This window comes from Mustela lutreola, chromosome 1, assembly GCF_030435805.1.
Source record: "Mustela lutreola isolate mMusLut2 chromosome 1, mMusLut2.pri, whole genome shotgun sequence".
NCBI lineage: Eukaryota > Metazoa > Chordata > Mammalia > Carnivora > Mustelidae > Mustela > Mustela lutreola.
The window spans coordinates 233,047,681-233,074,299 of record NC_081290.1 but is presented as its reverse complement, the minus strand read 5'-3'; the positions used below and the strand labels follow the sequence as shown (position 1 = coordinate 233,074,299).

General features: G+C 42.5%; 2 protein-coding genes and 1 pseudogene across 4 annotated transcripts in view; 1 reads left to right on the top strand and 2 right to left on the bottom strand.

Annotated features, from left to right (window-relative positions):
- Window positions 1-15,095, bottom strand: part of XNDC1N (XRCC1 N-terminal domain containing 1, N-terminal like) — a 39,807-nt gene extending 24,712 nt beyond the window's left edge. The window contains 7 exon segments of the mRNA XM_059133974.1: window positions 156-325; window positions 568-650; window positions 4,388-4,566; window positions 6,402-6,557; window positions 7,349-7,490; window positions 9,961-10,137; window positions 14,561-15,095. Of these exon segments, the coding sequence (XP_058989957.1) occupies window positions 156-325; window positions 568-650; window positions 4,388-4,566; window positions 6,402-6,557; window positions 7,349-7,490; window positions 9,961-10,005 (775 nt within the window). The 5' untranslated portion in view covers window positions 10,006-10,137; window positions 14,561-15,095.
- On the bottom strand, window positions 9,396-9,478 carry LOC131822812 (U4 spliceosomal RNA; annotated as a pseudogene).
- A 117-nt stretch (window positions 15,096-15,212) lies between the features above and the next one.
- RNF121 (ring finger protein 121) overlaps window positions 15,213-26,619 on the top strand; it is an 88,728-nt gene continuing 77,321 nt past the window's right edge. For 2 of the 3 annotated variants that reach the window (XM_059133752.1, XM_059133737.1), the window contains exon 1: window positions 15,213-15,320. In XM_059133752.1, coding sequence (XP_058989735.1) covers window positions 15,258-15,320 — 63 coding nt within the window. In that variant the 5' untranslated portion in view covers window positions 15,213-15,257. Of the gene's footprint in view, window positions 15,321-16,205; window positions 16,315-26,619 lie in introns of all 3 variants that reach the window. The other variant, XM_059133744.1, reaches the window with a different exon arrangement.

Genomic DNA, 26,619 nt, shown 5'->3' with positions numbered 1-26,619 from the left:
ATTTGATTTCTCTTCTGGTAACAACACACTGACAACTGTCTGTTCTCCCACATGAAGTCCCATTGGTAAGGGATCTTTGTATAGCAGCGGTGGATTCTGGGAGAAAGGATGGTACTAGAGAGAGTGAGGACCCAAAGGCAGGTGGTGGGACTCACCTGTGCTGGCTGGCTGACTAGGACCTGGTTCTGAGGGGCTGGTTCTCCTGCTTGCCATGCTTGGGGGGAACCTCCGGGCAGCTGAAAGCACCATTTGGGCTGAACGGCCCAAAGCCCCTGGCTGCAGCTGCTTTAGGATATTCTTAAGCTCTGAAATTTCCTTGGTGCTCCTGCAGGGACACAGACATCACTTGGTTTCATTAAGAACAGAGACCCCATTCTGCTCCTCCAAGCCACTATATGTAACCAAGAAAGCCAGTTTGATATACAGATAGGGTTAGGTCTAGAGGATGTGATCAAGTGGGGAGAAAGGAGGAAGTGAGTGCCTGTGAGTGACTTGGTAGCTTTTCTTTTTTTTCAGGAGAAAGAACTGAGAAGTGGACAAGAGACCTCCATTCTGGTAGCTACGTACGTTTGGGGATCTGGGAAGAATGTCCTCCGAATGGAAGGATTAGCCAGCCAGGGGCTGGGACTAGACTCCTGAGCATCAGAGCCCTGAGAAGAAAATGGAGAATGAACTACAGACATTCACCACCAGGGGGCACTGCCACCTAGTACCAGGGATAGTCCCAAACCTGAGGGCTTCAGCTTAACAAGTACGTATATTCGGCATAACTTTATGTGGTACGTTTCCTTGTGAGTTCACTCTCTCCCAGCTGCAAGATACGAGATTCAGTAACTTTGTATACTTAGTTCCCCAATGCTAAGGATTTAGTCATAATCCTGAAAGATCAAATATATGCTGTCAGGAAAAATGGGGCCATGGGACTGATAATCATGTGCAAACTTTTGAAAGCATACATACATATATGCTTTCAAAATATAAATAATATATTATATATATATATGTATATATATATATATATAATATATATATGCAGCTTCAATCTGTGCGTATGTAAAGTTGATTCCTGTAGGTACAAAACTCAAACCACTTATTTCCATACACCTATGTGAGAGAAACTAAGTATACCCATATGTTTGTCTATATTGAAAGTTCTCTTTTGAACTATTTGGGGACATTCTTATCATTTTTCTTTTCTGAATATTATGTAGTAATATTGTTCAATTTCCAGTATGATTTCTTTTGTGAACTTTTTTGTTCACCTGCAACTACACACCTACCAATTTGGCCACCATTTCTAGCCACTGATAGAAAGATATGTGTATGTGTGTATGTGTATATGTGTATATAGATACAAGTATTAGCCTAGCCACTAGGACTAGCCACTATATGTAACTATCACAGGCATTTTATAAACCTCTCTACTTCTAACTCCAGAAATGTCTACATGTGATAGTCACACAACAGATCATTTCTACATAGATTTGATTTATGTGGTATGTGCCACAGTTTCTATCTTGTCAATATTCAATTTATCTCTGTCAGTTCATCTGTACCTGTTTCCTTTTTTTCCCCAAATTTTCTTTTTCCCTTGAATTTAAAAGAACTAAAGATTTTTATCTTTAACTTGCAGCTCAGATACTTCTATCACAGATTCTTTTTAATCTTTTAAAATTAGTTAATTAGTTTTTAATGAGGCTCCCTGCCTAGCATGGAGCCCAATGTGGGTTTAATTCCTATATTCCTAATTCCTATATTATCTCCATGACCTTGAGATCCAGGCCTGAGCTGAAATCAAGAGTCAAACACTTAACTGACTGAGCCACCCAGGCGCCCCTATCACAGATTCTTTTAAAAGTAAACATCTTTCTTATAAAGCATGACTTTGGCCTCATTCTGCAAGTACGAGAAGTAGTATTTTTTTTTAGATTTTTTTATTTTAATTTTATTTTTTATAAACATGTAATGTATTTTTATCCCCAGGGGTACAGGTCTGTGAATCGCCAGGTTTACACACTTCACAGCACTCACCATAGCACATACCCTCCCCAATGTCCATAACCTGCTCCCCCTCCCAAAGCCCCTCCCCCCAGCAACACTCAGTTTGTTTTGTGAGATTGAGTCACTTATGGTTTGTCTCCCTCCCAAGTAGTATTTTTATTCACATTCACAGCTTATTTTATTTAAGTAATCACATTTGCTGTTTAATATTTTATAAGTGCCATTACAGTCTCATTTTGGACCTAGCAGTAATTTTGAAATAATTTTCCAGGGTTTTTATTTTTTCTTTACCTTGTCTCGTAAATTTTACAGTGAATGCGACTTGAAAGCACAACCAGATGGATGTGGAGAGATGGTTTATTTAACTGTAACTCTAAGTGAGATTAGGAATTGGGCTCCTGAGCACAGGTTAAGTGGAGTCAGGTGGCGTGGGTTCAAATCCACTCCAAGACTTATTTAGCCACGTGACCTGGGGCATCTCATCAAGTTTCTCTGTGCTTCTGTTTCCTCACTGGAAAACCAGTGCCACAAAAGACCCTATTTCACAGACCTAAAAGCCCTTATGTTTTGTTATCACTGTCATACACTATTATATCATACACCATTATTACAACACAGTAGGAAAAAAGCCTATGGAATTTTAGAAATCTTAAATAACAAAACTGAGTGCTACCACTCACGTTTCCATGTGCCAACCCTCTCTTGTAGAAACGTTTTGGGATCTCTTTCCCTGTAGTTTCACTGAGGTGTGTGCAGTATGTTTGCGTACAATATGTGTGCATATATATGTGAGGTGTGTGCAATATGTTTGCTTCTGCTGTAAACGTTCAATGCCTTTCTGACATTATGGCTCTGGAGCTGCTGACTCCCTCCTCGATCCCAGCAGGGTCTTAAAGGTGCAGAGTAATTGAGATGGCCATATTAGGGAGATACGATTTTTTGCGATAGCCCATAATTAGGGAGACCACATGTCCTGGTTTGCTTGGGATGATACTGCTGTCTTGATAAAATTCACAGCACTCTTTTTTTTTTGCATTCCAAGGGACTCTGAGTTTGGATGGTAAATTTTATGGCGTTTCTATCTACAACTTGCCCCTGAACAGTGAGTTATTCAAAAAGCCTACTTTGTTCTACGCTCTGTGCCAGCTGCCAGGAATCAGTGTGGAACAAGAAAAACAGGTTCCTAATCTCACAGAGCTGGAGTCTGATGGGAGACAGGCCAGGCCCTAGGGTTATATCTCCACTCACTCAGGCCCAGGCCCTGCAGAGAAGAGCCAGAATCAGCAGAGTACTGGAAATGCTTCAGCGGGTCTTGCTGCAGATTTTTAACCCTTCCAGGGAAGGAGGAGGAAATCTCAGACCAGGCTTTACTTTGTCTCAGTTCTTTGGGTCTCCCCTGAGGCTGTATGGCAAAAGCATCTCCTCCTTCGTTTTCTCTTCCCAATGTCCAGTCTCTTGTTTTTCTCAGTAACCTCGACATTGACTCCAGGGGCTGAACTTTTGGCTATGCCAGATGTTTGGAGCTTCTAAAGACACAGTGTGTGCACAGGAAGCGCTATGGTACAGGACAGGAGACTTGGTTTCTAGTCCCTCCTCGGCTCTGATTCACTGTGTGAATTTGAATATGGAAGTTTCCCTAGCTGAGATGTAGAATGAAGTACGGAATGGTCTCTCTGTATTTTTTCATACATAGAATTCTAGACTCTAGCTTTGTGTGATTCTGTCTTTGTACTTGTTTGGAGGGAATTATGATGGAGGGTACTGGAAAGGTAAATGAAGACACCAGGGACAAGAAATCAGGAAGAGTCTGAATGGGTTTAGAAGGAAAAAAAATAACTAGAAAACTGGCTGAGAAGAGGGGAGGTACACTGACCAGATACTTATCCATCTTATCCACCAGTATGTGTGTGCTGTACAGGGAGAGAAGGCAGGAAAACAGATGAAATCGCAGAGCACGTATCTGAGATTCTAACTGGCTCTCCTGGCAGGTGGGTCAGGCAACAACAATGACAGAGACACAGTAAGTGAGCCCTGGGACTCACTTGCAGTTGCCAGAAGGAAAAGTCTGGTGAAAGCCATAGCCCACAGGAGCCTACACCTAAAGTATGAAATTAAGTTTGAATCCAAAAAGAGACTTCATTCTTGCTAAAGAACAAGTGGTCCAATAGCTGTGACATTGTACTGAAGCCTCGCTCCCTTGACTCTCCCACAGGTCAAAGGGGAGGATGGGCATTCACTCTTACCTGTGAGAAAGGGGAGCAAGCCCATTTATATTTTTATTTGAGCATGTGAGTGTCTATCCCTCAATCAAGCACCAACTTTCTAACCAGAAACTGGAAACAAAAAGTGGAAAAACATGAAGTCCTTGTTCCATCACTGTACATACCTGGCTCAGCCTAGAGCTCTCAGGGGCCGAGGGACCTCCCACAGGGTCATCTAAGGAGTCCACGGAGGAACACACCCGGAGGAAGGCCAGGCCAAAAGACTGCTGACGTGTGAAGGGTTGGGAGCAGGTCAGGCGAAGTCGATCCCATGACTCACCTGAGGCTGGCGCCAGGAAATCATCTCAAGGGAAAAAGAAAGAAAATGAAAGGGACAGGAAATGCATGCACCGAGGGGAGAGAGGACAAGAAGGTCAATACTGGGTAGAGGAAAGAAAAGACTGACCGTAAACTCCAACAACTTCAGTTTGTTGGTAAACTCCAACAAAAGGAAGAATGGAGGTCATGAGTAACTGGCCCGTTCGGCCTCGGTGCTCAGGGTCTGGCAGTGCCAAGCAAGCCAGGCAAGGTGTGCTCGTGCCCAGTGCCTCGCCTTCCCATATTCGCCCTTCTCTGTCAGGGTTCCACACTGTGCCCAGTACAAGCACATCCTCATTCTGCACCTCTCCAGGAGAGGTCTCTCAATGTCTCATTTTGACAGGAGGTACCTGCAAAGTTGGGGTCTGCGCTGACCCTTTCCTGGTGTGTTGACTGAGCTGGATCTACCCTTCCTGGACCATGAGATCTCAGCCTCCTCCACAGCACTCTGTGGTCTCCAGACTCACTCCCAGTATAACATACCAGTACCGCAAACCTTTCTTGCCTTTAATTCCCAGTGCTGTCTAGTAGTACCTCATCTTCCGCACCTGAGGTGCCCCTCTCATATCAGTCTTCCCTCACAACATTACAAACACCTCCGTTGTTAATGTGGACAAATCCTCACTAGACTCTAAATCCCCAGAGGCCAGGAATCAGGTCTCATGTTCTTCTGCAGTGCCTAGTGAACACAGATCTGCACTGACTGGAACTCAGGAAACACTGGGCACCGCCTCATTATATCCATCCGACAGCCTTCCATCACTTCCATAAACATTATTCTCCACTACCACTTATTCAGTGGTCCATTCTTATCTGCAGGGCACATGTTCTGAGACCCTCAGTGGATGCCTGAAACCACAGATAGTACCAAACTCTGTACACACTGTTTTTTCACTATACCTACATACGTATGATAAAGTTGAATTTATAAATTAGGCACAGGTTAACAACAACTAATAAAACAGAACAATTATAACAATATACGTTAATAAGTTATATGAATGTGGTCTCTTTCTCTCTCTCTCAAAATATCTCACTGTACACTTTCCCCTTTTCTTGTGATGCTGTGAGATGATAAAATGCCTACAAGGTGAGAGGAAGTGAGGTCACTGATGTAGCTAGGCACTGTGACAGTTAGGCTACTACTTGACCTCTGACACTGCATCAGAAGGAGCATCATGTACTTCTGGGCCGTGGTTGACTGCAGGTAACTGAAACTGGAAAGTGAAACCGTGGATGAAGGGTGGGGAGGGGCGGACAACTATACTCACACTCATGTACATTTATACAACTAAAAACACTACTCACAAAGAGTTCTACCTCAGGCTCCACCGAATCATGTTATGTGTCAGTATAGATCAGCTCATAAACATTCCCAGTTATCACCTATTCTCATGACAGAGAACTCATACACAAACATATCATACAGCTGTTCATTCACTACTCCCCCATGCCCCACAGATAAAACCGAGCTCCTGCACAGGCCCCTCTCACAAGCCTACCTACCAGCCCAGCTCCGTGGCCCTCTATAGTGAGTCATCTAGCTTCACATCACTGTATCTCTTTCTCATAAACTCTCTTGTTCACTCTCTCTCCCATTTCTGCTTTTGCCTCTCTTACCATTTTTATTTGTCAAGATTTTATTAATTTATTTGAGAGACAGTAAGTGAGCACAAGCAGAGGGAGCAGAGGGCAAGGGAAAAGCAGACTCCTTGCTGAATATGGAGCCCACTGTGGGGCTCAATCCTAGGACCCTGGGATCATGATCTGAGCTGCAGATAGACGCTTAACTAACTGAGCCACCTAAGCATCTCTCCTTACCATCTTTAAACATGCGGACGCCTGAGCGGTTTTTCCCCTGCTTTAAGTCGGATAGGGACATTAGCATGGTTGCAGGGAGCAGGGTGACAAAAGGTCTATCCAGGGACCAGGAAGAACGGCCCACATCAATTTGCAGGAAAGCAGAGCCACAGTTACCTGGGGACAAAAGGTTAAGAGAAGAATTTAAAGGTAAAGGGAAGATGTTCCCTTGACTGCATAAGGAATTGGGTGGGAAAAAGACATTCTTCCCTTCTAGAGCTAGTTGGAGGCCCAGAAATGTCAAGGAGCACAGAGCCAGCAACTGAAGTTGATGAGACCTCAGTCCACAGAAAGATGAGATGAAGGTTCATGGTGTTCCTCCCAGCCAGAAACCTTCCCTGACTCAGTAGACTTGCTGCTTCTCTGTCCTCTGGCTCTGGCAGGCAATGCTAATCTCCGTCTCTACTAACCTCTGCTAAGGAGCCTGACATTTCTCTATCCTGACAGAGCTGAGACCAATGGTCTTTGTCAGTTCTCTACTCCAGAGAACTCTAAGGTCAACCTTCTCAACGCATAAATTCCTATGGAGCCTTCCCAGATTGGTGTGCAGAGCTCATTCCCCAGCATGCTCTTGACAATGATATTTAGAGGTGTAGACAGGTTGTATTTGTTGGCACTTATAATTATGTCAGCGTCCTAAGGCTTCACCCAGACTGCTCAGATCAAAGTTGCCTAAATGAGGGAATGCTATCCCCATTTCATTCTATGTGAACAAAACCCTCAGAATTTGCCAACACCATACACCTGTTCCAAGAGCAAGGGCCACATCTCACTTTACACCAGGAAGGGCTTATTCCATGAAAGGTGCTCAGCTAGACCGAATTGGGACACTCTGGTGGAGCATTTGGAAGGCAATGTTACTCCCGTGTGTCTCGCAGAGGTTTCCAGAGCTCTGAGAACTCACTCACCCACATCAATGTAGCCAATGGGCACTGCCCTCTCCAGCTGGAGTTCTACTTTCAGTTGCCCACTCTTGTCCTGAGGACTGCTGAGCCAAGGTCCTCTCGGACTATCTGGGTTCAGCAAGTTCTCCACAGGATACTTGGGATCCTAAGTCAGAGAGAGAAGGAGAACATCAGGGCCTTCACTGAGCCAAAGGCTAAAGAGGATGCCCAAGAGGAGGGATCCCTACATTCCCAAACCTTTCCAGGCATTTTAACATGACAGAAAGATACTAGATGGGAGTTATCATGTGCCAGAGGATTTACAGACCTTTCAACTGTCCTTCTACCAAACTACCGCATTTCATCCTCTTAACACTTTACTGTTTAGTTTACCTAACGTTATTGCTTCTTAGTTTGTTAAATGATCAATAAACTGAAGCCTAGGTTCAGAAACTTACCCAAGGTTACAAGAGCTAAATAACCGACTAGACTCGGAACACCTAGGTCTTTGAATCCAGGGCCCTTAACCACCACACTAGACTATTTTCATTTATAAGATGCTTTCACAGACATCATTTATCTTCAAAGTAACTCTATGAGATTTTTATTCTAAGTTTACAACTGACGGTTAGAAATCAAGTGATTTGTTCAAAGGCAACAACAGCAGTACCAAGAGAGACATTCTCGGTTCGAATCCAAAGTTTTTTTTTGTGGAAGCGCCCTGAACAAACTACTTTCTCTCTCTGCATTTAAATTTCTTCATCTATAAGTAAAGGGGAGGGAGACTATATTCATGGTTTTCAATTTTGTTTTAGCAATAAAATCCGTCCTCTTAACTGAAATCTTAAAGTGTGTGTGTGTTTATGTGTGTGTGTGTGTGTGTGTGTGTGTGTATTTTCAACAAATAAAAACAGAGCTCTGGTTAAAAAACAAGTTGGGGGCCTAAAGACATATATGAACCCCTGCCTTCAATTTCCAGAAGTGGGTGCCTGTAGAATGCAGTTTGAAAACCTCAGTATTAGGTGGTAAGCAATGACCTCTGGCATTTTAGAAGGCTCAGTGTATGAAGAAAACATTTAGGCTGACTATGTAGGTAAGAAGGATATGAGTAACTTTTTTTTTAAAGATTTTATTTATTTACTTGACAGAGATCACAAGTAGGCAGAGAGACAGGCGGGGCGGTGGGAGAGGAAGCAAGCTCCTCGCTGAGCAGAGCCCCATGTGGGGCTCCATCTCAAGACCCCGGGAGCCAAAGGCAAAGGCTTTAACCCACTGAGCCACCCAGGCGCCCCTCCCAAAGACTCTCTTAAGGGTCTTCTGAAATGAATGGGAATGTTTTCGACTGTCATAATGACCAAAAAGCATCATTGTCATCAGGATCTGGAGCCCATGGATGCTAAATAGCCCACCAGGCAAATGACACTGCTACAGTTGCTGACTTATCCATCCAAAATGCCAAGGTACCTTCTGAGAAAGACTAGGGTAAACAGAAGGGGAGGAATGGGAAGAAAGAAAGGATAAATGGATAGAAATGGCAGGAGATGAAAGGGTGGCAAGTCCCTAAGAATCAGCCCTTTGGATCAATTCTGAGCCCAGGCGCTGACATCTAGACCTAACTGGGATAAGTGGGATTTCCTGAAAGTGAACTTTTAGGGAGGAGGCTGAGATTTTTTTTTTTTTTTAAGGTTTTATTTATGTATCTATTTGTGAGAGAGAGAGAAGGTAGAGAGAGCATGCATGCACAAGCAGGGGGAGCAGCAGGCAGAGGGAGAAGCAAGCTCCCCATTGAGCAAGCAGCCTGATCTGGGACTTGATTCCAGGACCCTGGGATCATGACCTGAGCCGATGGCAGACACTTAATTGACTGAGCGAGCCAGGCATCCCGGAGATCACTGTTGATGGTGGAGGTGATAACCTCAGAAATGACCTTGAATGTTCTGGTCTGCTCCCAGTGACAGAGTAACTAAACTGCCTAGAAGGGACCCCGATATAGACTTTGGGCTTATGGTTTTGACAGTTCCCTTCAAACTAAGGGTGGACTCCTGAGGTTGCTTTCTTCTTTACTTTTTTTTTTTTTTGGTTTATAATTTCAATCAGCAATAATCACACCTCGGATAAACCTCATTGGCTATGATAATGCCACTGTGCAAAGCTTTTTGGTTTATAATTTAAAAAAGTATTTTTTTTTTAGTAATTTCTTTTCAGTGTTCCAGAATTCATTGTTTATACACCACACCCAGTGCTCCATGCAGTACATGCCCTCCATAATACCCACCACCAGGCTCACTCATCACCCCAACCCCTTCCCTCCAAAACCCTCAGTTTGTTTCTCAGAGTCCACAGTCTCTCGTGCTTCATCTCCCCCTCCAACTTCCCCCAACTTACTTCTCCTCTCCATCCCCCCATGTCCTCCTCTTCTTTACCTTTATTTCCTGGGAACACTTCCGTTATGCATCCTGCATTACTCTGGGAATAGCCTGAGGGCAAGGGCTGTGTGTCCTCCTTTGAATTTGGATCCCCGAAGATAGGATCTGTCTCTTCTGCTAAACTGGGGGTTTCCTGAAAGTGCAGCCAAGTCTCCTATTTTTGTTACTCCTCTCAGTCATCAAGAAAAACATCATGCCTAATTAACGTACCTGAGAGGAAAATGATACCACATGGCTAATCTTTACAGGAGCCATGGTGTGCCCAGCAGCCGTCCCAAGTCGGAGACGAAATTACTTTCTCCCAAGATTTCTTCTGTCACCACTTTTTGCACTGCCTATGTTTTGGTCCCGTCAGCTTCCAGAAGAGAACAAATCCTCATGCTACTACTGAAGAAGAAAACAAAAGAAAAACAAAATTGGCCATGTCTGGTTCTCTGGTAATTTTTGCAGCAGTCAGTCAGACTTTCTGGTTCCCATGATGGACTTAAGGGGGCAGTGGGTGGGGAACAGATCTGGACCAGGGGGTGAGATTCCAGCAAACGTGAAATGACTGGCATGCAAGCACCAGGAAAGAGCGGCAAGTACTAAATATGTTAGCAAGGTAATATTTGTTCTATATGTAGGTGAGCTCTCCAGGGCATGAATTATGCCTTAAATCATTTACCTTTACACCCCTGGAGCCTAGCACATAGCAAAAATACAACAAACGTTCAACTATATACACACAGGTCTATCAATTTTTGTCTTCCCTTTAAAATCAATCTTCTTAAATTTGTTTTTCGTTGTTACTCCCTTATTAGGAATATTTAATAGCTTGCCAATGTATTCAAATCCCTTTTTACATGGTATGTACTTGATAAATATTAATGTAGCTTAGCCCCTCAAAGCATCTATAATGGAAAGCTCTACATTTTCTTTCTTTTTCTTTTTTTTTTTTTTTAAAGATTTTATTTATTTATTTGACAGAGAGAAATCACAAGTAGATGGAGAGGCAGGCAGAGAGAGAGAGAGAGGGAAGCAGGCTCCCTGCTGAGCCGAGAGCCCGACGCGGGACTCGATCTCAGGACCCCGAGATCATGACCTGAGCCGAAGGCAGCGGCCCAACCCACTGAGTCACCCAGGCGCCCCGGAAAGCTCTACATTTTCTACTTCGTCTGCTCCTATTCCTTTCATCAGAGTGTTTTACCTCTCATTGTTTTATTTAATATTGAAAGTTCATTATGGATATTTGTACTTTGTCGTTTGCCAAAATTTTACAGAACATTTTAAATATATGCAAAAACACATGTTAATATAGTGGACTCTTACCCATCCATCACTTAGCTTCAACAATTCCTTGGCTAGAGGTATTTTAGAGTTATCTGAATGCCTTTAGGTGGGATCTCTCTCCGAATATTTATACCCTGCCCTTTTTATCCATGTTCCTTACCCATCTGGCTCCTGAGAATGTGTCCATGACCCCTGATAAATTCTTGGCCATAATGTTTGGTCTTCTTATTTCCTTCCCTGGTCCCTCAACCCTAATTCTCCCCCTCACCCTCATTTCGAAGACATCCTTCATGCCATTGCCTTTGTTTGGAATGCTCTTTCCCTTTTGTACTTGTCAAATTGAATGCATCTTTGATGCTCAAATATCATCTCACCTCAAACATCTCAAGCAATAGTTCCATCCTCTTGATTCTGTGTTGTAATTATCTGGGTATATACCTTATGTCCCTTGATCGACTGTAAACTCTTGGAGGACAGACTTCATGTCTAATTCATTTCTGTATCCTCAGTGTAAGAGGGAGAAACAGATTAGCAAATGTCTGCTGAATGAATGACCATAAACACTGAGCTCCAGTGAGCCAGCAGTCATGGAGTGCTCACAGTGGGGCAGACTGCTTTGACAGTGGTAATAGTTAGTGAAGGTCATCCAAAGGTCAAGCACTCCTCACAGGTCATATTCAGTATGGTGCCATAGCTTTAAAGAGAGAAAAAGGTAAGATGAGTCCCGAGTCACCTCTCCAGGCCTTTAGATTAAGAGTTGATTATTCCCACTAAAGGAACTCACTGAACATCAACAATTTTTCCTACTCTCTGCATACGGGGATACATTGGATATATAAAAATAAATGATATGGTCTCTGTTTTGGAGGAATTCCCAGTATACATTTGTGATTTGATGTGAAAACTCTACCATCTCTCATCATTAACAGACAGAGGACTGACTTGGCCAGCCCCAAAATACACCCTAGGCTTGGAGACCCAGAAGCTGTCAATCCTGGATATTTTATTTAGTTAATATTTAGGGGGTGTCTAGTAGGTACCAGGCACTGTATTGGTACTGGATACACAGCGATGAGTAAGATATATACAATCTTTCATGAAGATCATGATTTATCAAATTGCTTGCAGCTCTCCAAGATTAAGTGCTCTCCAACCTCGTTGCACTTGTATATACTGTTGTTCTTTGTTTTTTTTTTTTTTTTGCAATGGCATGCATGTTTACCCTGTTTTTCTCCCCACTAAGTAGTGAGTACTTTGAGGATGTGGATTTTTGTCATGTTCATCATCTCTCACACCTCAGGGAGGTGCTGAAACACAGTAGGCATAAAGAACCATTGAAAAGAATACTTTAGGGGCACCTGGGTGGCTCAGTGGGTTAAGCCTCTGCCTTCTGCTCAGGTCATGATCTCAGGGTCCTAGGATCGAACCCCGCATCTGGCTTTCTGCTCAGCAGGGAGCCTGCTTCCTCCTCTCTCTGCCTGCCTCTCTGCCTGTGATCTGTCTCTGCCAAAGAAATAAATAAAATCTTTTAAAAAAAATTGTAGAAAAGAATACTTTATTAAGTCAACATAATTCCATTCAGAATTTCAGCAGAAGTTTCTGGCAAACATGATAAACTCATTAACCAATAAAGGGCCACAAATTCCTACAACAATTCTAAAAAGACAGATCAAGCAGATTACAGAAACAGACTCATATAAATGTGAATTTGCATCCTGTTGACTATAAGTAGAACAGAATCATGAGTCTGTCAAAAAAAGATGAAGTAACAAGTGGTGTTCAAAAAATTGGTCCACTTGTGAAGAAAAATAAAAGTAGATCCCTACCTCATAACATATTTAAAAAATTATACTCAAGTGATCAAGTGATCAAAGATGGAAACATGAAAAATACCTTAAGGTAACAAAAACAGGGTTAAAATAGAAAATATAAATGACTGACTGGAAGAAGATATCTGCAACACATAAAAAACTTGGATAGTATTCAGAATATATATTTTTAAATATTATAAATCAGTAAGAAAAGGAAAAACAATCCAATAGAAAACTGGAAAGAAGATAGAAATACAATTTACATAAGATTTGAATGACCAAGAATCCATATTTTTAAAAAGTCCTCATACTTTTTGGTAATAAGGAAATTGCAAGTACTTCTCTTCTAAGACCAGAAAAAATTTAAAAGTCTAAAAATGTAAAGAGTTGGCAATAACATGGGGAAACTGGCTCTCTCATAAACACTTCCAGCCCATCTTAATTCCAACTAGCTACATTCCAAGAATAGCCACCTATGTGTGGCCTGTAGTTAACTTATTTGAACAGTGCAGTTCTAGAGGGATTCAAGTGTGTACAGACACATACAGTATTTCTTATAGGAAAAACCATAAAGTTTTTTTTTTTTAAGATTTATTTATTTATTTGACAGACAGAGATCACAAGTAGGCAGAGAGGCAGACAGAGAGGAGGAAGCAGGCTCCCTGCTGAGCAGAGGCTTTAACCCACTGAGCCACCCAGGCGCCCCAAGAAAAACCATAAAGTTTTAATGTCTATTAATTGGAGAATGGATAAATAGAATGGTAAAATACTATATACATTATATAATAGAATACTACCTAACAGCTAAAAGAATTGAATTAGATGTAAATATACATGAACATAGACAGTTCTCAAAAAATATAGTGAAAGATTAAGTTACAGAATGATATAGAAAATAGCACTTATTTTCATCAAAAAACAAAATGAAATAATACAATTACATTGTTAATACACGGAATTTTTCTCAATGGACTGGGAGAATACCCAGCTAACTGTGATAATAGTGTCTGAGAAAGATGAGAATAATGGGTCTGAGAGTAGAAGACTCAAGTAAGTTCAACTTTTATCCGTATTATTTTATCTTTTTTAAAAATGAGGACGCAAAGAGATCATGATGTCAGTAGTCAATTTGGGGTGATTGGGTTATAAGGTATTTATTATATTCTCTGTATTGTTTCACATAATAAAGTAATTCCCCTTTTAAGTAAATAAGATGCCTGTAGATGTAAATATTACCCTGTAACTTCCTGTTGGTCCTAAAATAAAGTTGACAGGCACTGCACTGTGAGTCCACTGGTCATCCTAGCACTATTCTCCCGATGATCCAGCTGGGCCGCCCACGGGGTAAGTGTGCAGGGGCCATAGGTTTGTATGGTGTTGGGTCCAGATGTACCGGTAAGAAGGGGGTGGAAATGAGTTAGGAAGCTTTAAGTTGGGGTGCAGCACAGAGAGAATAAGGTGTATGGGCGGGGATAAAGATAGGGGGCTGCGTACGCACGATGTGTGGTGGGAAAGAGTACGGAGATTTGTAAAGCGACCCTAAGGCGTGAGAGTGCAACAGCAGATTGGGAGCGGTGGAGGTGCCGCAAGGCTCCTCTCTCAGGTTCAGGAGGCTAAGCCGCACAGCCGCTTCCCCCGCACCTCAGAATGCGCTGTTCTGTACATTCCTCGACGGCCACCCATTCTCGGCAACTCCCCTCCCCATCAACAACCCCCGCAAAGCCCCTCACCCGGGACAATGGACCTCGAAGAGCCACCGCTGCCTCAGATCCTGGACCACAAACCCATTCTCCCGCCAATCCGGCCCTCTGACCTCCGCCTTCTGACCTGGAGCACGACTCTTACGCCACCCCAAGTCCCGGAATGTGTTCTGTCGCCTCAGGAAGCCGCTGTTTCTGAAAGATGACGCCCACCGAAGCAAGAAGACATACGTGCGTAGCTATGTATATTTTATGTCTATTTGTAAATGAATATCTTACGCAAATTTTCACTCACTACAAATCTGAGCGCGGAAGTTAAACTTCCGGGTCAGATTCAATACGTTCTGGGATATGTAGTCCTTAGCCTCCACGCTTCACTCCTTGGAGCTCAGAGTGAGGGAGCGTCGGGAAAGTTGACGGTTTAGAGACTCTTCTCTTTCGCTGTCCAAAGGGGAGAATTGGTGAAATATTTGCACTATAAATAATACAGGCCCAATTTCTCATTTCGCAAGAACCCTCCTCCAGCCAAACTTGGAAGTGCCTGGAAACCGTCCCTCCCTGACCTTTAAAGAGTATCAGGTAGATGGTCTCTTAGTCCCTCTCAGAGCTCCGCCTGTCTTGATGCCCCGCCCTCCTGCTGGAGCTTGAGCCGCCTATTGGCTAGGATCACTTGAGCGGCGGAAGCAGCTGGCTAGCACGGGGACGGGGGAGAGGTAGAGTTGTGAAGATGGCGGCAGTGGTGGAGGTGGAGGTTGGAGGAGGTGCTGCCGGGGAACGGGAGCTAGATGAGGTAAGAAGAGTTCAGAGTCAAGGAGGGAAGAGGCTTACCCTGAAACTGAAGGGAGGGGAGGAGAGGAATCGGGAGTAGGGTCCTAGGGGAGGCGGGACCCTGAGAGGGAAGGAGCCAAATGGGGGGCGGGTGCGCGGAGAGGGAAATCAGAGATACCCTGGACTCGGAGAGTCGGAGGCGGACATGGGAGTAGAAGACTTGCAGTAACCTCGAGGGTGGAGATGGAGGATAGGGAAGGAAGCCAGAGAGGATGGGGGCATTAAGATTTGAGGTATTACTTGGGGGGTCCTAGGGTAGGACTGAAGGGCTGAGAGGTAGCTTGAGTCGGAGGGGCGTGGACTTCTGTAAGGGAAGGCCGGGCTTTAGCTGTGGGAGAGTCGCGTCTAGGTTTGGCGTGGGGGTTGGGGACGCGGACCGGGGAAGAGTGCTAATCTGCTAATATTATAGCATTATTTTTTATATAAGAACTATTTTATTTTTCCATACACTCTAGGACTTTGTACCTAGTGTACTTAGTAAAGTTTTGGGCACTGAATGGATGAACGAATGATCACATACCGGAATTCATCCATTCACTCATTTAACAAACGTTACATATCATCTTTGCGCTGAGTTCTGGGCTAAGTGCTAGGGACGTAGGGGCCTTCCCATTGAGGAGGCCACAGCCTAGTGATGGGAGACACACAGGGAAGACTAGTCACTGCATCAGAGGTTTAATGATGGCTCTGCAAAGAGGGGACCAATTTAGTTTGGGCTAGGGAAGGGTTCCCAGAGGAACTGAGTCTTATGGGATAAATGATTCTCTAGTTCTGGCTCCTTCTAAACGTATGAGTTCTTTGAGGATGAGCTCCTTAAGGATGTATGTCCCCTTTACCTGTTTAATAGGCATTTAACAACGGATGTATTTAATTACCAGTGGTCCTTGAGTCACTAGGAAGAAAGACACATTGAGTTTGGAAGGAATGAAGGGACAGCGCTGAGAAGTGAAGAGAAGGTGAGAAAGTAGAGGGAGATGATTTTGAGGCCAAATGTACATTCAGAACAAGGGGTGTTTATGGCCTTTCACAGGATACAATATAGACAGCACAGAGGGATGGGAGGAAGGAGATTGATTGTCAGGAATGGAATCCAGGGGATCTCTGAGGGATCAGAATCTTAGAGGCTTTGGGGTGGGTGATTGGGGAAGTCTGGGGGAGAGGCTCAGAAAGGGAGTAGAAGTGGACTTGAGAAGTCAAGACTGTTGCTTTGTCGTGGGATGACTTGGTGGATTTGCTTTACCTGATTGGTATCATTAAGGTGGCAGGAGACTGAGTACCCGACAGGTGGTTAGAATGGGGGGAGATTTTTAAGAACCATTTTAGACCCATAGCTCCCAGCCATTAGAGGTGTTTAGATGCCACTTGGTGTCATGGGGTGGTTGTGGAAATGACCTCCGAGGCCTCTTACAGCTTTAAGTTTCTTTGATTACTGTTGGCTGTGATTCAGTGAGATACATTTCAAAGCGCCCTGGAAAAAGGAAATACAGTATTGAAGTTATTACATATAGTTTGTTAGTTATGAGTTATTATTTGAGAGAGGCAATTTCAGTTACATATATCAGGGTTCGTTGAGGTAAAGAGCTAAAGAATTAGCAAAGGAGAGAAGAAAATGTAAGAAAAGAACTTTCAAGTTTTGATATAGACTTAGAGTGTCATGCCTGGAGGTCAGCTTTATGTTTAACCACTAGCATCCATCCCCGAAACTTCTTTTATTTTTTACTGAGAAAGAATATAATCTGTGGTCTGGAAATTCTGTATGGACTGTTTCTGTTTTTTTTGTGTGTGTGTTTGAGGAGATAACTCTGAGAAGTAGGAACAGCCAGTTACCCTTCAAACGCCCTCGCCCTAAACAAAGAAAAAAAAACAGGGGTCTGGTCTGGCAGACTTTAGTTTATGTAATACTAGAGTCTACCCAGCTGTTTTTTTCTTTGTTTTTTTTTTTTTAAAGATTTTATTTATTTATTTAACAGAGAGAGATTACAAGTAGGCAGAGAGAGAGAGGAGGAAGCAGGCTCCCTGCCGAGCAGAGAGCCCGATGCGGGACTCGATCCCAGGACCCTGAGATCATGACCTGAGCCGAAGGCAGCGGCTTAACCCACTGAGCCACCCAGGCACCCTACCCAGCTGTTTCTTAGCAGCCTTAGCTAGTAAAGAAAAAGGTGAAAGCCATTCTTATAATTTGTAAGGATGGAGGTTTACTATGTGTTATACACTGGCAATTCAAAGGTAAGACAGAATCTTTACCAACTTAGTGTAAGGAAGAGATATGTAAATAGCTCTGTAGTGCTAGATAATTGTTATAATGGAAGTGTGTGAAAAATTCAGTGGGGCAAGCACTTGAGTCTGCTAGGGAGAGTCAGTGAAATCTTTGTGATAGAGATGGATTTTGAGCTGAAAAAATAAAGGTTGGGTTTACAAAGAAGTAGTGACTTGCATGTGGCGTCAGAGTTGTCTCCCTGTAGCCCTTTCTGTTTTGTAGAGAGACTCCTGTGGGGCCCAGATAACCGTAATGGATAGCCTAACTAAGCTGCAGTTGGTGCTCTTTGCCACTTCTTTGGAAAGATTGCACATGCTGTGGTTTTGTTCTTCAGGATATTGTACCCATGTTTTCCAATATCACATATCTTTAGTATGATAAGTGATCTGGAATAGCAGTCATCAGTTCATTTCTTTCCTCTTTTATCTTTTCATTATATGTTTCTCTAGTAATTGAGGTAATTTAGGCTGTGCTAAGTGCTTCTCTTGTGTTGCAGAAGTGTATGGAAAAGAGGGTTTAGGAAATGATCTACTGGTGGAAAAGGTTACTGTTTATTGAGTCCTTACCATTAACCAGCCTGTGTTTAAAGTCCTTTACTTGCATTATCTCATTCATTACTAAGAGCAGCCCTGTGAGTTAGGTGGTATTAATTGCATTTTATACAGGAGGAGAGTAAGGCTAAAGAGATTGGAGTAACTTTTGTAGGATTCCACAGATGTGAGCTGGGAGGTGTAAATTCGAACTCAGGTCTGCCTGTGCTATCTTGAGCTTATCCCGTACTGTAAGGAGCACCTTGGTTCCATTTCTCTGTTTTTTATGCTCTGGGGATCAGTAATTAAAACTGTATGGTCTTAGGATCTCATGTAAAAATTGATACAGTGTATTTCGTAAGTGACTGTGATTCCAAAGAGTATTTTGAGTCTCACAGTTGTGACAGTAATTTTATTAGTATTCCCTGCTTATGATCAAGAAAGTTGAGGTTCAGTAAGATCAGATCAGAAAGTTGAGAATGCTAAGGATCTAACAACTACTATGCGGTATTGCTAAGATTTAAACCCAATTTTTTCCCCACATTCCAAAGTATTTGTTTCCCCTTAGTTTAAAGACCTAAACTGTAGGGCGCCTGGGTGGCTCAGTTGGTTGGGTGACTGCCTTCAGCTTAGGTCATGATCCCGGAGGCTCGGGATCGAGTCCCACATCAGACTCCCTGCTTGGTGGGGAGTCTGCTTCTCCCTCTGACCCTCCCCATTTTTGTGCTCTCGTTCTCATTCTCTCTAATAAATAAATAAATAAAATCTTAAAAAAAAAAAAAAAAAGGCCTAAACTGCAAACTCATCTAAGCAAGTAAACTGCCCCTTTCTTTATGTCCGTAAGTTTCATCTCCAAAACATGAAGTAGCCTATCATTCCTGAGAGGTGTAAAGGTTTAACCAAAGGAATATTAGTTTTTCTACACAGGTTTTACTAATAATTTGACTCTGCTGGACCCTTCCCACCCAACCCTCACCCCCATGGAAGGAGTGATTAGCTTAGTGGTATTTAGGGAGATGAGAGTGGGTCTAGCCAGCTCAGGCTAGGTATTAAATAGGCTGTGATAACTGGTTAGACTCAGTTGTTGCTCTCAACTTGCCAAACCACATGGTGCTGGGGGATATTAGTGGGATAAATCATGGTTATGAGATAGGTGGCTCAGAAGCAGACCCACTCCTGGAGCCATGAATTCCTCCTGGAACGTGTAAATGGCCAACTTCAGAGAGGAACTGGAGGCATCATTTTGGCACCGAGAGCTGGCTTGGGATGTAAGGTAGAAAAAACATGTCAACATCCAGTCAGGGCCAGCCGGCCTGCCTGGCCAGTACCTAGGAATTCTGGATTTGTCTACTCCCATTGCTTGTTCATCTGCCAGAATGATGTGATACGCAGATCAGTGAGTAGTTTTTGGCTCAAGTTCAAAGCAAGTATCCCAGTCTATAACTAACTTGAAGTATTGCTGCCTCAGATGTGTAATTTACCTCATTTGGGCCCTATTTTGTTCTTGTTAGAAGAGGAGATTGAACTAGATTGGTGGTGTTTAAACCTTTATTTACCACAATACTTTTTATTCAAGCAAAATCTCACTTTGAAGCCTTGGGGTCTGTGAGGGGACTCAGAACCCCTCAAGGTGTCTCAAGACACACTTTGATAATCAGGGAGCTCTCTTTTACTGTCCACTGATTGGATGACCCTACTCTTTGTTCCTTCAGTTCCACCCCCACCTCCTGTACTTCCTCTAGCCCATGCCTATCAAGGATTATTTTGTCTGTCTTCCCCACCAGATTCTTAGCTATAAGAGAGAGCAGAGTCCAAACCTGTCTTGCTCATTGTTGTAGTTCCTTCCCTCAGCATGCTGTGTGGCAGACAACAGGCTCTTACTCAGTGTTGGATAATTATTATTTCTGAGTAATAGTAATAATAGCTACCAGTTAGTGAAAGTTTGTGATGTGCCAGTTCCTCTGCTTAGTAGTACGTGTGTTTTTGTTTTTGATTGACTGTTTACAACATCCCTATTAGAATTGAACTATTGGACTAAGTCATGTTTAAAACTCTTTCTGGTCCTAACATACTGTGCACCATGTTTCTGGTTACTGCCAGGTCGGTTTTGGTGCCTAGGTGTCTGCCTAGAATGCCTGTCCTTTCCCTCTGTTGTGTTTCTAAATCTGCCTGTACTTAAGGTTCTAGCCCAAGGCTGTCCTGACTTCCAGAACTAATCTGATCTATACTGATTTCTTCTTTCCCTGCCTTTGATGGTTTTCTCTGTGTTCATTTATAAACTCATCAACCTTTTTTGAAGTACCTTCTGTGTGCCAGGCACAGTGCTATGCTTAAGGATACCAAGATGGAGAAGGTGTGATAATTGCCTTCATGGAGTTCATGGATTAGCATAAGAAGAGAAAGACTGATAAATAAGTACAAAAACATGTCACAGGTGCTGTGCTAGGCAATAGATGTGGTGGGTACATCAAGGAGGAAGTGGCAGTTATGTCATATCTCCTCTTCCCAACTTGACTGGTAAACCCCTAACAGGGAGGCTGTAGAAATCCCTCGCTTCCTCAAAGTAGTAATCACTGCTTTGTTTTGTTTTTGTTTTTGTTTTTGTTTTTCCTCCTGTGGGTCTCTCCCTATAGACATTTGATAAATGTTCCTTGTTTCCAGGGGTTTTCCTCTCTAGAGATATTTGGCCAAAGCCAAGGTTTTACTGAGGGATTAAGGTGTGTATGACTGATGTTTAATCTGGGATATCTGACCATTTTTCCTTGGGTTATTTTAAGGCATATAAAATGAGAACTAGCATAGTGTGATGGGGGAAAACCAGTAATAAACAATACACCTGGGTTCTAGACTAGGAATAGCCTATTTGTTTTATCTCAGAGACAGCCAAATGATAGTAGATGCTTGGAAGGCTGTGTTGAGGAGGATTCTGAGACCGGGGCTCAGCAGGTAAGTGCTGAAGTTGAAATAAGATAAGAATACTTAGTCTGTGCCAGGTCCTGTGCCGAGTGTTTTATATGCATTATCTAACTTAATACCAAAACCTTACAATAGGTACTGTTATGGTTATCTCCATTCTACAGATGCAGAAACTGAGGTATAGAGAATTTAAGTAAGTTGCCCAATGTTATACAACTGGATAAGTAGCAGAGCTGGGGTTCAAATCCAAAACAACTCCAGTTCCTCTGCTCTTAACCACGCTGGGCAGTGTGAGTACTGTGTTCTTTTATATTGTCCTACACTGGACATTTCTGTGTAAGTATGTGACTTCATTTACAGAGGTAATTTGACTGGGGTCATGCATTTGTTTATCTCCTGTGAGATTCGGTTCTCCTTGAAAGCCCTATCCATCCTCATATAACTGGTGCCTGGCAAAGAGTATGATTCAATAAATGCTTGAAGACTGAATTCATGAAAGATTTCAACCTCTCTGCCTCACTTCTCCATCTGTGAAATGACATGTTTGGACTTAGAGGATATTTTAGAGATCTCTTGCAGCTTTGCAAGTCCTGGATCCTAGTATTTTACTCTGCCTGTGTTCCCTACAGTTCCTATCAGGTATATACTAATGACTGACTGACTGAATGAATGTCTAATTATTGTTAATAATTTGTGACAATAGGGGCGCCTGGGTGGCTCAGTGGGTTAAAGCCTCTACCTTCGGCTCGGGTCATGATCTCAGTGTCCTGGGATCAAGCCCCACATTGGGCTCTCTGCTCAGCAGGGAGCCTGCTTCCCCCTTCCCTCTCTGCCTGCCTCTCTGCCTACTTGTCATCTCTGTCAAATAAGTAAATAAAAAATCTTAAAAAAAATAATTTGTGGTAATAATATTAAGTGGAGAGAAGGAAAAAATGGTGATAGGGAAGTTGTGGACAGAAAAGGCCTGACTTCAGAATGTAGTCAGAATCTCATACTTTGGCAGATACCCTGTCTGCAGACAGTGTTTCCCATTACAACTCCTATCCCCAGCTTACTCTTGCTTTTTGCTAGTCACTTTTTGATTAAGCTTATATTTTAATAACTCATCTACTTCCAGAAGGAATTTAAGGTGTCATCTGGTCAATAAAGGGAGATAGAGGAGAGAGAGGAGGAAAGGATAAAGAGAAATGTTCTAACTCCTTGAATGCAGCGATTATATTTCTTTGTTTACCGAGTGCTTGGCACATAGCAGACAACAGTATATTTATTGCGTACATGATGGGGTTGCCTGGGTGGCTTCAGTCAGTTAAGCATCTGACTCTTGATCTCAGGGTAATAAGTTCAAGCCCCATGTTGGACTTCACACTAGGCTTGGAGCCTACTTAAAAAAAAAAAAAAAAGGTATCATAAATATGAATTCTCATAGGTATTAGTTGTGCTCAGGATGAGGGAAATAATGACTCAATAGCAAAGGTTACCTGACATGCTTAACTGTCTGTGTTAGAAGTAACACAGTATCACCTGATAGCATTTGCTTTTGAACTGCTTATGAAGCATTTTCGTTTGTAAATAATAATGTATTGCTCCTTACCAGTCAGTCATTGGCAGAGAATCTAAGGACTTGCTCTCTGCCCCATAGTAGTACCCTATATAGATTTCTGTCAACTTTTACCATTTTATATTGTTCATCTCCCTGATTAGGCAGTGAATTCCTAGAGGGGACAACCATATCATTTTTCATCTGTGTTCCTAGCACCTGGTCTCTCATAGTGGCTAGCATAGAGTAGATATTCAAATGTTTATTGCACTTGAATCTTAAATCTAGTCCTTCACTCAAGTCAAACATCCCCAGCAAGTGATCACTCCCAGTCTATATTTAAACCCCTCTAATGATAGGGAGCTTTTCCCCCATGGTCAGTCTATTCCCTCTTTGAATAGCTCTGTTGCAGTTTTCTTCAAATTGGGCTAGAATTCTTATTTCTGTAGCTTCAACTTTTTAGTACTCATTCCTTTTCCTACATCCTGCTTCTTTGCCTTGTTGGCCCATGGAAGCACATGCAAGCACAGGCACTGCCAGAGGATGCCTCTGGGATGTGTAGGCTCAAACCTACATGGGGCTGTTTGTCTTGAAAGGTACTCCATGAAAGCCAACCCAAGATAATCCATCTGCCATCCTGCCTTATCTCCACTTTATTTCTTTGTGTTTTCCCCTCTTGAATTCGCTTGTTCTTTTTTGGCTCCTCAGAGGGAAATCTGTAGGTAAACATAAACTCATTAGTTCTCTGTACAGTGCAGCTTTCTCAAGGGAATGCTGAGTTATGGCCATGAGGCTTTTGGCCCCGGGCAACTAGGAAGAAAACAGTGGGGAAAGACGAAGTGGTGGTGGGGACAACATGGAACCCAAGACGGAGAGCATAAGCTTAAGCCTACCAAGGTTTGTGTTCCCTTTCTTCTCCTTCCCCAGTAGGGTGTTCTCAATAACTTAATGTATCTGTTACTTAAGAGGACTCCAGGGACATTTTACTCCCCATTGTCCATAGGATTGAGCCTAATCTCTTCTTGAGTCTGTCAGTTAGCACCCTGCAGAAACAGTTTTTTTCTTTTGCTCTAATGATAACAATAGCTAACCTTTTTAGTGCATGCTGTGTACCAGGCACTATAGTAAGCATTTTACATGACATTATTCTTTTCTGTTTTAATGCTATTATTATGCTCATTTTCTAGATGAAAAAAAAAAAAAAACAGAGACCCAGCTAAGTAATTTTAATTTATTCAAGATTGCCTAGGTTGTAAGTGGAGGTAGGATTTGAACTTGGCTATAGGACTCCATGATCTCTATTGCTGGAGTACTCTATAACAGGGAGTCACTATTTTCAAAGTTCACCACATCTTTATTGAGCATTGAAATTATGCCAGATATTGTTTGGTCTTGGAAATTCATGGATGGATAATGAGACTATCTCTGCTCCATAAGAGTTCATGATCTAGTTGGGGAGGAACCCATCAAGTAAGAATGACAATATAGTATAATGAGTAGTTATATACAAGGTTCCACGGGTACATGGATGGAACGTGTAAGTGTATTTGGGAGAGTTGGAGAGGATATGACATTGGGCTGATTCTTAAAGAAGGGTAAAAGTTTACCATATGAATAGGAGGCCAATTTACACCAAGGTAAGTAAAATCACATATGTGGAAGAATGGAGGCATGGACTCTCTGATCCTGAAATATATTATTCTTCACTACTAAAACATTTGTTGATAACTGCTTGCTTTGGGCAAGGCACTGCGTTAAGCAATTGGGTTGAGAGAAAAGATGCTAGATCATGTTTCTGGCTTTTAAGGAACTTACAGTTCTGTTAGAAATTAGGACATGTAATCCAGTTGGAAAGATATTGACTATACTTATAAAATCTGAGGTCCTAATTACCTTATTAGACAAAACAAAGTACTATTGGGGAAGTAAATCCCTTCTCATTGATTTGGTTAGGGAAGACTTCATGGAGAGGGAGCCCTCTGAGCTGGACCTTAATGGATGGTTTAAATATCACTAGAGAGACAACAGCAGGAATAAAGGCCCCTAAGTAAATGTGAAAAAGAAGGGTGTATTTGGAGATCATCAAGTAGGTGAGGGCTAAGTACTAGATCTAGAAACACAGGTTGGGGGCAACATAAGGTTGATTTTGAATGCCCACTGAGGAGTTAAGATGGGTTTATTCATTCCTTCTGTCATCAATTATTGAGTGCTTATATATGCCAAATACTGTGCAGGGGACACAAAGATGAAGACCTGGTTCCTGCTCTCAGGGGCTGATAGTCATGTAGGGGCAGACAAGACATGGAAACAAATAATTGTGGTATAGTGTAAGTGGTGTTATACACCATGGTGACCCAAGAAGGGAGTGATTAACTCTGCTTAGGGGAATCATTAAAGACTTTACAGAGAAGATGCTTGAGTTTGTTCTTAATAAAATTTGAGTTCAATAGATGGAGTCTGTGAGTAGGAAAGAGCAGTCCAGCAAATTGCAAACATATGCAAAGGCATTAAACAACATGGAATATTCTGGGAGCTGAAAGAATTTCTGTATAACTGAAGTATAGGCTAAATGTAGGGAAATAACGGTGAGTGTTAAGGTTGGAGAAGCGTTTATAACAACATGCTATAGAACATGCTGAGAAGCTTGGGCTTGTAGCATGTTCAGATCTATGTCTCAGAATGATCAAGTCTGATGGAAATGTAGAGGTTATTTTTGGAGGGATCAGATTGGGGAAAGATGAAATTAGTTGGGGGTACTTAAGTAGCTAGGAGATAATGAGGATCTGAGCAAAAGTAAAGGCAGTGAAGGTGGAGAAAAGTGAGCAGCTATAAAAATACTAAATAGCAGTGCTTCCAGTTATTTTTTTGTGCTTTCCATTTACCTCCCTTATTCATTCACTCACACATTCATCAAACATTTATTAAATATGTTGTCTGTATTGTTCATTCAGTCTTTCCTTCTTGAAATACTTGTGCCTTCAATATGACAGGCATTTTTCTAGGTCCTGGTAACTCTGCAATGAACAAGACAACCAAGGTCCTTGCTCTTGTGAAGTTTACTTTCTAATGGGGGCATGCAGATAACAAAAAGAGGTGACTCCAAATGGTGACAGGTCCTCTGAGAAAAGTAGGGTGATGTGATAGAGAACAACTAGGAGAGGTTATGGAAAGCCTATGAGGTGACATTTGAACCAACACCTCAATGAGGAAGACCTAGCAGTTTGAAGATTTGGAAGCAGACATGTGTCAACTGGAGGGAGAAGTACAAGTCATGGAATGAGTTAGGCATGTTTTGGGACCAAAGTGAGAGCCAGTGTGTCTGAATCATCGTCTGAATAAAAGGGAAAAATACCAGTGAGGTTAGGGAGTATGGCAGAGTCAGATATGTAAGGCCTCATAGATGCTGCTAAACACATTGAATTTTACTGAGAATACAATGAAAAGATTTTGAGTAGTTTGAAAGATGGGAGTGAGGTGAGCTGGTTTGCATCTTTTTTTGAAGATTTATTTAGGGCACCTGAGAAAGCATGGGGGAGGAGCAGAGAGAGGGAGAGGAAGAGAATCCCAAGCAGAACCCGAGGCGGGGCTGGATCTTAAGACCCTGAGATACTGACCTGAGCTGAAGGCACTTGACCGGCTGAGATGGGCAGGCTCCCCTGCTGGTTTCCATTTTAAAAAGATCTTTCTGGATACTTTGAGGAGAATGAATTGTAGACAGACATTCAAGGAGAGCAGTTAGGAGACTTGCAGTAGTTCAGGTGAGAGATGATAGTGTTAGGGGTGTGATAGCAAAGATGATGAGGAAAAGTGGATGAATTTAGAATATGTTTTGAACAGGAGCCTACAGGACTTGCTGGTGGATTGGATATTAGGTATAAGGGAAATAATCGAGCTTGACTTTCAGGTTTTTAGATTTGTTTTGCTTTAACTTGACTAATTGGCAGCACCATTGTTGACAGTATCAGGTATTGAAACAGGAGGGACCAAGGTAGAAGTTTTAAGAGGGGAAAGAGGAAATGTG